We start from the raw sequence: 13,719 nt of genomic DNA, 5'->3' as shown, positions 1-13,719 counted from the left end.
ATCCACACCTGGTGGAGAAGAAGGGCTAGAAATGGGGAGCCTGGGCCAAAAGGCACCTGCAAGATGTGGAGGAGCAGCAGCAGTGGAACAGAGCCAGGGGCTGAGTGTGGAGCTGGGGGAGCACAGGAGAACGTCCTCAGAACTGAAAAACTATGTGGAGATGCGAAGCACCAGACTGTAACTGAGGAACAGGGAAAACAATGTGGGCAAACCAAGCCTAAAGAGGAATGAATGTTTCATTGATTTGGGCTTGAGGATTGGTGGTGATCGTAAGTAACCGCAGTTGGCACACGTCAATCTGGTGTCTTGGGACAGGCTGGATTGGGAGCATCCCTACATTCGATGTTAACTCCTCTAATGGGAACAAACAATAACTCCAAACTTGTATCTTAACTGTGTTAATAATTTTTGGTGGCAATAGTTTACTATTGCTGTACACTTTTCAGTGAACTACATATTCAGGGAGGGTAGGAGCATGAAAAACCTATCAGTGAGGTCTCATGCTACATTGATTTTGAGGGTGTGATGTGCACTGCCAAATGTCTGGAGTCTAGAGAAGCACAGAAACCATAGCCGGGCCAACCTTAATCCTTTTTTCTTAACTGTGAAGTAACAGGCATATTTTTTTGTGCTAATTTCACTGGTAGGAAGTCGTTGATAAAGACATTCCTTATCATGCTCGAAATTGCAGGTGGTCAGACTCATGCTAATTTAATTTTCCTTTAGCCAAGTAAGTTAAGAAAGCGGGCACCACTTCCTCACAAGGCACAGGGGCTGAGGAGTTAAAATTGAAGAGATTTTTGTTGATGTAGAGTGTCAGGAGCCAGGGAGGAAGCACAGGTATGAGGATGTTGGCAGAGGTTCTGTGTAGCACATAAACTTGGTAGATGCATCTCCTGGTAGCTTTTGCATGCCAATTATTTACTGAGAGACCAGCTTTCATAAACATCAAAGTCCAGTTTCACACAGTGATGAGCAAACATAACACTATGGAGAAACAAACAGGGAAACCTGGCACTGACAGTGTTTGCACCAACATTATATGGAAAAAGGAAATAATTACAGTACATCAAGGGGGTCAGTCGTGAGGCTGTATCAGGTAAAAAAGTGATGTCATGTTTCTGGTGTTTGATGCCTATCAGCATGTGCGGTTTGTCTTGAGTTGTGGAGGGAGGTATTGTAAGTAATAACTAAGAAATAAAGGGCCTCATGGGAGTAGGAACTTTTGATGGAGAAGATAAAGATTTCATATGAAATGTATATGGCTTTCTTCATTTTTCAAAGTAGTTTTAATCTCTTGTCCTGGAATGAGTGTTTCAAGAACATGTTCTGCAATAAGCATAGGCTTTAAATCTTGTTGCCTACCTCTGACCTGAGAGAAGGCATTTCCTTTGGGAAAGAATGTTGTGAAAAAAAATAGCAAGAAAATGTTCATGACTGTAAGTCATTACCTGTCACATTAACCCTCCTATCTTTAATTCACATATTTTTATATTTACACTAAACTGTGATCCTATGAGTGAGAAAAAGCATTACCCAAAGAGATTCCCAAGTAGCTATGAAAAAAACCCAAAACAACCCAACAGCAAACAACAGCTCCCAGGCTAGAACACCAAGTGCTGAGAGGCAGGATTAACAGCACCAGCTGCCATTTGTACAGCACCAGAGCTGTGCCTGGGCACTCCCTGGTGCTTTCCAGGGTTTTTTAGGCAGCTGTGAGGATAGCTTTATGGTCTGCAATTCATGTTTGCCCATAAGCTTCGGTTACATGAAGCAGTGCTAAAGTCTACTAGGTATTCTCTCTCCTCTTTTATTTGGTCCATGATACACATGGAAAGAGCTGCTGTGCACAAACTGTATGTTGATTAAAGAAGGACAGCAAGTAAGCATACACTTATGAAGTACAGCAGAAATAAGATGGGAGAAAATAAATCACTTCCTCTGGATCCATCTGTATCATCCAACGTCTGACCACTTGTTATAACATAGTCTCTCTGCACAGGGCTGTGCAAAGGATTTAAGATCTGAGTTATGGGCTATGATTAATTCTTGCCTTCTCTTTAACTTGAGGAGCTGTATACCATCATGAGAAAACATAATCTCTAAACTCTGTCTCTCTCGTTTCTTTCTTCTGCAATTTAATGACCCCAACCTTTTTTCCTTTCGAGGATTTACCTCTACATTTTTATTACATTGAGAGTATTTCAGAGATGAAATGGACTTTAAACTGTTGCTAACTTTCACGCCTTTTATAAAACAGGCATTGCTATTTAATCAAATGTCCTGTGGTTTTGTTGACATATCAGCTCTCCTTTTGCCACATCAGAAGTAAACATTTGTCTAAAGCTGAATCTATGGCAGTGGGAATTTTATTGACAATGAGCAGTGTTGTGATGCTAGATGTGCTTTGGCTCTGAAGGTAAAGGTGCAAAGCTATAGATAGTAGCAGCTCCCAAGTCTTCCCTACTCTCATTATGAAGCTAAAAGCTGAGTGGCATAAATGGTAAAAGCAAACCTGTATTTTCAAACAAAATCTGTAATGGATATAAAAGCATGACTGTTCCAATTAAAACTAATGGATGCAATTTCTCACTTAACGGTGCTTTGCTTTGTTTTTCAGATCATGGGGCATTCTGAATGGGATCACAAACGAGGACCCAGAGGCTCACAGGTCAGTTGCTCCATATTTTGTGTTTGGTTTTGGCTTTTTGTAAGTTGGAGGTATTCAAGCAAGTGGCAAAGCTGTTCATTTTTTTAATATTTGCATGATTAAATCAATAGAAAAAAAGCATGAAACTGTGACAGTTTTTAATACTGTAATTTATGAGCAGTAATACAAATAGTTGATCCAGATTGGGCTGAGTCATGCAACAGAAAGTTTCTTTCACCAGGAGAAAGATAGATTAGATGTATTGAGAAAGCATTTCTTATTCAGCTGTCTTCATCAGGATATCAAAGAAAAACAATTTCAAATAATGCATGTGTGTTTTATGGTATGGATATTAGGGCTCTGGTATTTTGGAATTGCTTTTCCTTCAGGTGAAGAATTTTTATGATGATACGAACATCGATGTCTAAATCTATAATAAACAGACTCTGCTGTGTGGACCTACATTTGCAGTCATAATATCAGTAAGGTAGTTCCTAGCCTAACCTGCATAATCCCTCTTGCAAAAATCACTGGAGTACCTGTCTCTTTTTAGAAAATACAATATGTTAATTAGGAAGCTGCTACTTGTTTTAATAGGCAAGACTTAAAATTTTAAATTCAAAATTAAGTTTTAGTTTTTTGCCCCTATTGTTGCAGAATTCTTCATTTTTTTCCCCTGTTTTTTCAAGATCCTGTCTTGCATCCCATTTCAAAACCATCTTGAAATTTTCAGGAAAATCAGTATTTCATTGAATTAAGATGGGTTACAGATCTGACATTTTCAGGCAAGACTATCATTTCAAAAAGATTAATAACAACAAAAAGTAACCTAGTTTTCAGTGTAAACTAAGGAACTTTAGAAATAAGGGAAATCCTGTGCAGCAAGGTGAGACCTGTTCAAAACCTAAACACTCCTGCCCCATTTGATGTGCTAGTTATCATGTTGTGTTCTTCTGGTCCAAGGAGTGGAAGGTAAATTGGACTCCTCTAAGCTACTGTTGAGAAGAAGGCAGTCATTGAAGGAGTCTTAAGGTGACTTAGACTTCTTAAACTTTTCAAGCACATATAATGTTTGTATCCATATGAAAATATGGACAGTCTTTTGTATGCCTTGAACCATGCCCTACAGTCCTAATGCTTTGCCTGCAGCAACAAAATCTTTAGAGACTGCTGACCAGGGTGCATATGAAGCCTGTGCTGGTGTTGAATCAGAGAAAGAGGCCTAAGTCCTCATGCCTGTTCCATCCTATTTTAACAAATCCCTTTTGAATTTTTGAAGAAGTGAGCTCAGAGGATTAAATAGTTGCCAAAAGTTGGGTTTTTTTTTCAATTATTTGTTCTCTTGAGTCTATGGTTTCTTCCAAGGAAGGTTCCAGAGAAGCTAATATATTTCCTGGTATATCTCTTTCGCCCCTTCCTGAGAATAAGGAGGGCTTACATGGCATGGCCTAAATGCAAAGGAAGAGGTCTCGTGGGCATTAATTCAGTTGTTCCAAATGCCTGTCTATATGAAGTGCAAGTAAAACCATTTGTTTGGTTCTGTTCGTGAAGGTTGTGCATGGGCAAAATGAGATAACTGCTAACTAAACAAAGATTAAATTCTCTGGGTTTTAGAAGCAGCTGAGGAGGAGATAATTGTGGAAAGATAACTATATACATTTCAGAATTTTCTCTTTCTGAGAACAGTTTTGTTCTTTCCTTATGTGATATTTTAGATACTCCATCACTATTTCATATTAAAAAAAAAAAAAAAAGTTGTGAGGAGAATCATCCAGTGGAATTATCTGCAGGTCAGGCTGCAGTTATTTGACCCTTTCCTGAAGGATATTGTTGAATTATGAAAATTGTTATTCTAGAAAGTTGTCTATCAGATTTTCATGTATAAGACTCATGTTGATTTTTTTTCTTAGACAGAATGCTTTTTAATTTTTTTTAACAAAATAAGCAAAAATACTTCACCCCCCTGAGTGTATTTCTTCAAAACAAGATAAAATCTGCATAAATAGGGTTACCTGAACTGAGCAAGGAAGTGTTTCCTTCTACATCCATCTAAAAAGAAGTGCATAGTTTTAATAATTTTCATCATGTAAGCACTCTTTTATTTCATTTTTACTGTGTACAGGTGGTGTGCAAAGCTTCTAGAAAGATAGTTGTTATCTATCATAGAAGAATCTTGTAAATACTAATAATGTGAATTTTTTAGCAATATTAGATCGATTTTGAACAGGGTGGGAAAAGAAAATGATCCAAGCTCTCTGATTACCATATAGTATCCTAGTGCCTAGTCACAAGAAATAAAGGAGAAAAGTATAATTAGGGGGAAGAAAATAAGTCTCAGTTATCCTACTGTAGCCTCAGTTTCTTTTTTTACAAAGCTGTGAAAACTGTCTTTAATAGGAATAGTATGTAACATAATTTAAGTGGTTCCTTGAAAGACTAGGATAAATTTAAGAGGTTCCAATTTTTGCACATAATGTAAAAACCCTGTTTTCTCCTTTTGTGATTCAGTTGCATTGTTGCCTATTTGTGTCTGTAGTAGAAGTACCCTTTGTTAAACAGGATCTTGCTTAACAATTAAGATTAGTAATCAGTTAGGCATACTTCCCCTTCAGATCTAATGCATCAGATGTTCAAAGATGGCAGTTGCCTGCAGAATCTGCCATAGGTTTGCTTATGGTGTTTCCCTGTGTCTGTGAGGCTTTCCTCCATCAGGGAAATGGGACTTAGGAGGACATGTGTCTCTCTCCTGGGCAATAGCAGCCTGCACTGCTCAGGCAAACAGTGAGAGGGAAGGAAGGGGTTTAGACTTGTGTAATCAGGACTCAATTTTTAGTCTTCCATGATCTTTTAATTCTTAGAGTAAAGCAAAGAAAATGGGAAGATGGATCTTAGGAAACCACCTGTGTGTGGGAATGTTAGTGATGTCCCATGTGAGAAAAGGAAGGGGAACTACTGATTTACCATAATACAGCACTAAAATCCACCTGTAAACTCATAAAATAACTCTACGGAGACTTATGAAACAAAACTGTAGTTATGTTAAGATTTTTTTAATAAGAATTACCAGGTTTTCTATAGTATGTGTTGAAACATGAGGAGAAACTGCAATGCATGTCGTACTTCTTAATGAGCCTATGTACCTTTTCTGCATGCAGGAATTAAATGCAAAGTGATGTAGTTATGGGTAGTGTTGGATATCAGATGAAATACACTGAGGTTTGTGGGAATTTCTGTTGGCAGGAGTTTGTCCACTGATAAGCGTCTCCAATTCAATAGAACGTAAATGGGACATGTAAAAAACTGTCTTTACAATATTCATCTTGCTTCTGACTTCCACACCAACATCACACTATTTTATAGATTACGTACGTATATATATATATGTGTGTGTGTGTGTGTATGTTGTAGAATTCCTTTTCTTTTAGAATAATTACATTATTAAGGCTGCTGTAATTAGAGTGAATTATAGTTTGTCTTGCAAAAAGCAATAAGTTCTTGACTATCTACTTCCCTACTTCCCCTCCTTCATTTTTTTTATTTTGATCTCTGAAGATAACACTCCCTGCTGTAAATACTTCATGCAGAGCACTTACTTTCTGGATTTGAAATCATGTAGAAAGTGAAAATTTCATTATATTCCGTGCTTAATTTTTTTAATTAATACAGATCAGGACTTAGGCACAAGTTAAAGAAATTCCTAAGGAAATATCTCTCTCCCAAATACACACATGCAATCTGTAAAAGCACATCATCTCACTCATGTGTGGGGAAAATATTCATACCCATTTCTAATATCAGTAATATGCTACAAGAAAATGTGACTAGCAGAATTCATCCTTGGCATATTATCCCTGTGCAGAAAAAGTATGCAAATGGTATTGTAATTATTCTACTAAAACATAATACTTGATACTTCTAAGATGTTTCAAGTGGGACCCAGGGCACACTGTGTGCACACATTTTTATGAGAGACCTTGAATGTGTGGGAGTTGTTTGTTGCTCTGTCATTGACTTGTTTGCTTGCTAAAGATGTAGGCGTAGCCCCAGCAGTCAGTGGAATTGAACGATCGTTCCTCCAGCATTATAAAAGGATGATAATTGGGAGAGAAACAAACATGTCCAGTGTTGTTAATTCTCTTTAAATATAAGAGCTCTCAATTATATATCTGAGGTGCTGCATTTTACCCCTCCAGTTCCTAAGCAACAGCTATTTTCAGATTGAGTGCGTCTGGTGTTGTCTACCTACTTCATGCTTTTGTGAGGTAATTCGTCAGTGAACGCTATAGGCTTTTCACTGTCGCTCCCGATTCCCTTTGCTGTGGCACTGTAAGGAGACGGACGCTGTAGGGAAACAGGAGAAGCTTGGGTGTAACTGGTCTCAACCTTGCAGCTCGCAAAAACTCGTGTACATCGGGGAGCTCTGTCATCAACAGCAATGAAGCACAGGAGTCAAGAATAAGGTTCTTGACACTGGTTTGGGAGAAGCCTTTTTCTCAAGTGTGGAAAAGCCCTTAGAGCAGATTCAGAATCATGAGCCGGAAATCTCTGTACTTGATGAAGCGTAGATGGGAGTCGATTCCCATTACTGACCAGGTACTGTGCTCTGGTGAATCTGTTGTGTCTCTGTCTTCCCACATAATGCCACTGTAAAGAGACTTACTGTGATTTAGTGGTGGTGCTTGGGGTCCTCTGCATACAGTGAGAGACAGATGATCATTTCTTTTCATTTCCGTGATGAATAGTGCAAAATGTTGGTAAAGATGATTTTGCAAGAGCACGTGCTTGTGAATGTGGAGGTGCTACAGTAGCCCACTAATGCAGACTTATTGAACTGGTAGAATCATCCTGTCTCAAAAATGAGACTTTTCTAAAGATTTTACAAGTATTTTAAATTGAGTGGCTAAGGAGAAGTGTACTCTGCTACTGGTGGGTTTCTTGGTGCATGTCTGTTACATTTAATATCTTACATGTATGTATATACATATGAAATCACTGATTACAAGTAGATGCAATGCAGTGGCAGAACTTCAGCTTTTTCAGAATCATCTTGGTTGATGCACCATAACAAGTATGTTAACAAGAACGAGAGTAAAGCAGATGTAAATGATGTAGACCAGATGCAATGTGAAAACTGTGGGATGCTGTTTCAAGCAAGAATCGTCACTGTAAGTAGGACTAAGATGTGATGAATGGAAGTATGATTAGTAAACGCTCCACTTCTTGCTCCAGGCACTCCAATATTCTGTGAATTTTTTTAATATCTTGCTTCAGATGTAAAGACACAAAAATAAATAATTCTAGAAATAATATTGAAAGGAAAGTGAAGGTAGTAGCTTATTATGTGGACCAACTCAGTTTTGTGTTTATAATGTGGTTGACTATGAAGGCATGCCTTTACTGGTGTGAAAGAGACAATATGAGAGGGAATTCATGAACAGCAAAAGGGGTCAACTGCAAAAATACTTTCTAGTTTTTGAGAAGCATTCTCCTGTATACTTTTCATTGAGAGAAGGAAGGGCAGATTACATGCTATGTTTTATGGGACATATTGGACCACTGTGAACATCTAGAGATCTCAGGCATATTACTAATCAAAAAATACCATGCCATCACATCAGGCCTATGTTTTCTGTTTATTTAAGAATATACCTTTTAAAATATATCCAGCCATAATTTGTGAATAGTAGTCCACTGTTAGAAAGTTTTTCTATTTTCTAAAATGGATTTTTAACATAATGTCTTCTCATTTGACTTTTTCTGATTTAAATCTCACCATATGAATTTGCTTCACTTCTGAATGCCTAATTTAAAAGCTCGCTTTTGGTTTTGTTTGTTTTGGGTTTTTTCCCCTTGAACAGACACCTAGATAATTCTTCTATTTTGATTTGCTGTCACTTAAAGTAGCTGAAATGCTAAATTTCAAAGGAATTAGGTTATCTGTCAATTTACAATAAAAATACACATTAAAAATAGTAAGGCATTGTTGATTAATACAATTTCATTGTATTGAACAGAACTGATCCAGTTCAACTAGGCGTTCTTACATCTCCTAGTAAAAAAGGAGCAAATAAATGCTCTGATATATCATGAGTCATTAGTCATCATTTTTCTGTTAAGAAAATGTAGAGACACTAATATTGTTTCAAAGGAAAGCAGTATTTTATCCTCACTTTTCCAGTGTTTCCTTTTCCTTTTAATCACTCTAACCTTTACACCATACTGTATTACAGTGTAACATACCTGGGGAAAAATAAGTATTCCTTATTCAGGTGTAAGGTGTGCTTGACTGCACAGAGAAATGTATCCTTTCCATCATAAGCCCTTCAACACCGCTGGAGGTTTTTAAAAGGGAAAAGGAAATTTTGCTGACCCATTTACCACTTTGGGAGAAGTGAGACTCAGTAAGAGATACACTCAATTCAACTCCATCCATCTAAGTGTGAATCTGTAAGGATTGTTTGAAAGTTAATTAAGGGAGGGAAGATGATGTTCAGCCTCAAACACATAGATCTTTCTCTGGCTGTTTATTCTGCTCTTTACACTGGGTGGCACAGGTGGATTGAGGCTTCTCTGTGTGTTCTCCCCCTTGCTCAACAGTGCCTCAAAGGAAAATGCAGTTACTGTGCAAGCTGGCAACCACAAAGATGCAACTTCTTGTGCGTTTTAGGCTGATCTTGTTCATGTTGTTATCGTATGAAAATAATAGTTCTTACTTTTGGTGCAAATTCATTATTTAGTCCTTAAAGGGATGCACTAGCTTACTGTGTTCCAGGCTAACCTTGAAAAAATGTTATATTTTGGTAGGTAAGTAGTAACACTGTAGATTATTTCACTATTGAGGACAAAGTAAAGGTACTTATGTGAAAAAATTACAAAACCTCTCCACACTGGTTTACTGTATTACCACTTTTTTAAAAGAAGACTAAAGGATCCAAATAAAGTGGAATTCTAAAAGTGGGATTTTGGGCTTGATGTTGTTTCTAGTTTAAAATAATCTGGCAGACCTGATTTTTAAGGACATGAGAGCTGTAAGTCCACACTGAGATCTGATATTCTATTTGAACACATTTTCTGTCTTTTAAAAGTCATTAAGTGATTTTTGTTCCAAATTTTACATACTGTACATAAAATTGAATGAAATGCAGAACTGTTTAGGCAAGGTGAGAAGGCTGAAAAGTAGGGGTAGAGAAAACAACAGCAGTATAGACAATAATATTGGGTTGGAGTTTTGGGAGGGATTAGGTTGTTACATAATTTTTTTTCTGATCTTGAGCATCATTTATGCTCACAAACACAGTATCACAGAAGTCTCCATGGTTTCCAGGGAACTGACATTCCAGAGTTTGACAATGGAATTTTCTAGTTGTTTTTATCTTTCTATGTGTGAAAAAGAGTGAGGAAAGTGGCTTTGAGTGTGAACCTTGATTAGATCTTTTTGGGTTTGGTTGAGGGAAAATATCTTATCTAGCTATATGTTTTTTATCCTGTGGGCATATTATATGGGTAAATTTAAGCAAAATGGTGATAAATTATTCAACAAACTGTAGTGCCTCTTAGTGCTTAAATTGTGAATGTCTTCATATCGGTAATTTCAGAATGAATTCCCTTTATAGATCTGAGGAAAGAATTTATGAATGCTTTTCTTTCATGTCCATCCAGCAAATTGAATTGCCTGAAAGTCTTGAAGTTTCAGTACACGTTTGGGAGAAAATTCTCTATTGATTTTATATGGTGCATATGCCTGAAGATCTTGTTCCTTGGACTGATCCTGTGGTTTTTTATCCCTGATAGCTGCACCTGAGAATGGTTTCACTCAATGGATGTGCATTTAAAATGCTGTGGTAACCAAATGAGACAAAGGTGATAAGGTGTTAAATATTTGTTGTAAGGATGTTGAGTATTTCTCTCTGCCTGAAATTTCCTGTAGATTTCATGAGCCATAGTCTTTGAGCCAGTTGTATTTGATACTGATCCTAAGATAGGAAAAAGTTTAAAACATTAACCCACGATGGAAACATTTAATTGTTTCATTGATGACTCTAAATTAAAAACCAGGAACTAGATTTATGCAACAGTATAAAAGCCAAATAACCCAATAATTCATGTACAGATTTATGTAGCTATGGATTGCTCAAAGCAATGTACTGTGCAGGTAAACAAATGCATCAACGGTATTTCTTTAGCTAGAAATGAAGGCTTATTATCTGTAAACAATGATATTTTTTTCTGTGCCATTAAGCCACCAGTTTAGATTTTGATGGATTTGTGTAAATCCCATGAAGTAATACCTCTTTTACCTGCCAGTGTGATTTACAGTACAGTTATGTCTAAGGCAGTTTGCATGTGTGGCGCATTATCCTGTTCCTTGCCACTGATCTGGTAGATAGGAGGAACTCCCACAGCCTACAACCTATGCAGGGTGCTAAACAGCAAATAAACCGATCCCAATATGACTTGAGTCATAAATCTGTGAAACGATAAATCAAGGGACTTTCTGAGAGAGAAAGAACTTGATATAACATTACATCATGCAACTATCATGTTTCAGTGTCTTCATGTATGAAGTAATTCTCATGGATTAAAGTGCTGTAAAGAAATCAAAGCGATTCACTTTGTCAAGACTGGGAACTATGTTTTCACTATTTTTTATTATTGATGGCTCAGCCATGACCTATTTACTAGTTGCACCTTGTCTTTCTGCTCTGAATGGAGCTCACTCATAACCTCTACACACTCATGAGGATAGAAACATCACATCTAATATCTTTATGAGAAATTTGGAGCTCCTGTGCTTTATTTTTATCACAGGTGTCCATTATGCTGAGACTTTTCTTTACTGCTCTCCAGTTGCTCCTGCATTCAGCAGTCTGACAGTAGTATTGCACTGCTGATTGTCTTCAGCCAGAAGACAGCTTTGCTCGAAATGTCACGTTGAGGAGGCATGAGCCTTTGCAAGACAGCAGTTCTTGCATCTCAACAGCAGGCATGAATGTATTAATATTAATGTTGGTATAGGGGAGAGCTGTAGTAGAGGCTGGCTTACAAGCAGGACTTGCTCTTATCAGGGAACTCGAGAAAAACCTTCAGTGCACAGCAAGTCTTGATATGGCCTTCCTTTCTGTGCAAAGGTCATGAAGCTTTTCATAGAGAAGGGAATGAAGCAATGGCTATGGGCTAGGAGGCATCAAAGCAGTCATTGTGGGACCGTGTAAGTCTCCCTAGTTCACAGATTGCCTAAGGATTGGGAACATGTGCAACAGAGAGCCAGGGTCAGCTGGAGCCAAGAAATTCCTTTTCCTTTCAAGTGCCCATGCCTGGTGGATTGTGCCTCATTATTCCTTTTGCACAACCTGTCTCTCAGGAGTGTGGTGGGGAGCTATGCTTGCCATGGCACCACCACCACAACACGTGGTCTCTGAAGGTTTCAGTAGCAGCAGCATAGTAAGCACGCACAACCATGGAGAGGAAATGCAAGCCAAGGTAGAGGTAATGCACTGCCTTATACCATTGCATTTACTTAGAAGTGTGTGCCAGCAGTCAGTCAGACAGAGGCTGCAGGAGCAGCAGTGTGAGTGACCACAGGAGCTTAGATGAAGCCTCCATCTCCCTTTGGATCTCCAGCTTATTCAAATCACTGCACCCAGGTGTCACAGCCTTTTCAGTTATAGCGCATATCTCTATTTGCCTTCACATTATAAAGGCCCATGGGGAATACATGCCTGAAGCAGAGTTCCTGCTAGGTCATATCACAACTGTGATCCTTGTATCTAACCCATACCTTATTATTATACCTGAAAATAGTGTGGGGTTTTTTTTAAAGTTTCCTATTAAGTACATTTTTGTGGTTTTTCACAGTTATTCATTGTTAATAAAACCTTGCATTATCCTTTCATTCAGCAGATAGGTTTTCAAAGCTTTAGTGGTAGTGCAGATGTTTGTGGAGTTTTGGATGTTGTGAGGAAAGGCCTCATGGGAAAGTTGTGGGTTAGTTGGAGTATGGAGCTGGAATTGGCAGAGGAGAGTTGAAGAAATGACCTATGAAATACTTCTTTCTAATGTAGCAAATGAACAATGTAATGCAGAAAGATAACTCAAAAAATAATTTCCCTTGGCTTTGTCCTTTCTTCTCTTAGATGTGAGGAATTGAGCCACAGGCACTAGTTGTGACTGTGGGACCACCTCTGTTTGTCAGGTTTTCTACCCTGGTGCTCTAATGAATGTGTAAGAGGAGAATGGGGTGTTAGTGAGCTTGGCATCTGAAAGAGACTGCTCTTGCTTTCTGATGTACTACCACTACTGCTTAGGAAATGACAGGAGAAATAGTCAGGATTGTCAGGATATGCACTTAGGCCATTGAACCAATGATTCCAAAGTACAGCAGAGACCAGTTCGTTGCAGCAGGATCAGCACCAGAAACGTATTTGTTGTCTTGCATGGCTTTGGCTAGGCAGGAGCCAGGGTGAGAAATCTCAGTGCTGACAAATGTCCATAGGCATAGAATCATAAAATAGAATTACAGAATCATTTAGCTGGGAAAAGACCTTTAAGATCATTGAGTCCAGCCATTAACCCAGCACTACTACATCCACTATTAAACCACATCCCTAAGTCCCACAGGTACATGTGCTTTAAATACCTCCAGGGATGGTGAATCCACCACGTCCCTAAGCAGCCTGTTCTGATGCTTGACAATCCTTTTGGTGAAGAATTTTTTCCTAATATCCTATCTAAACCTCTTCTGGTTCAATTTGAGGCCGTTTTCTCTTGTCCCATTGCATGCCTCCTCTTCTTCAGACTAAACATCTCCAGTTCCATCAGCTGTTCCTCTTAAGACTTGTGCTCTAGACCCTTTGATAGAGAAATTGCAGTAAGTGTTGCGTAGACCTGTAAGAGAATCCAAGAGAGCAAAAGACAGCATATGTAGTTCTGGCAGTTGTGACATAGATGATGTAGGCAAACCTCCTGCAGCTTCCCATATTCATCACTTGCAGGATGAAAAAAACCTATGTCAGAGACACTGTGAATCACCCTCTCTCTCCATAAATGACTGGCAGATGGGACAGGAGTGT

General features: G+C 38.3%; 1 protein-coding gene across 1 annotated transcript in view; it reads left to right on the top strand.

Annotated features, from left to right (window-relative positions):
- Positions 1-13,719, top strand: part of PDE3A (phosphodiesterase 3A) — a 246,488-nt gene that overhangs the window by 153,197 nt on the left and 79,572 nt on the right. Inside the window, exon 2 of the mRNA XM_062012293.1 lies at positions 2,621-2,671. Coding sequence (XP_061868277.1) covers positions 2,621-2,671 — 51 coding nt within the window. The remainder of the gene's footprint in view (positions 1-2,620; positions 2,672-13,719) is intronic.

This window comes from Colius striatus, chromosome 1 (genome assembly GCF_028858725.1).
Source record: "Colius striatus isolate bColStr4 chromosome 1, bColStr4.1.hap1, whole genome shotgun sequence".
Lineage (NCBI taxonomy): Eukaryota > Metazoa > Chordata > Aves > Coliiformes > Coliidae > Colius > Colius striatus.
The sequence above is the reverse complement of the archived record's forward strand: the minus strand, read 5'-3'. Positions and strand labels throughout refer to the sequence as shown.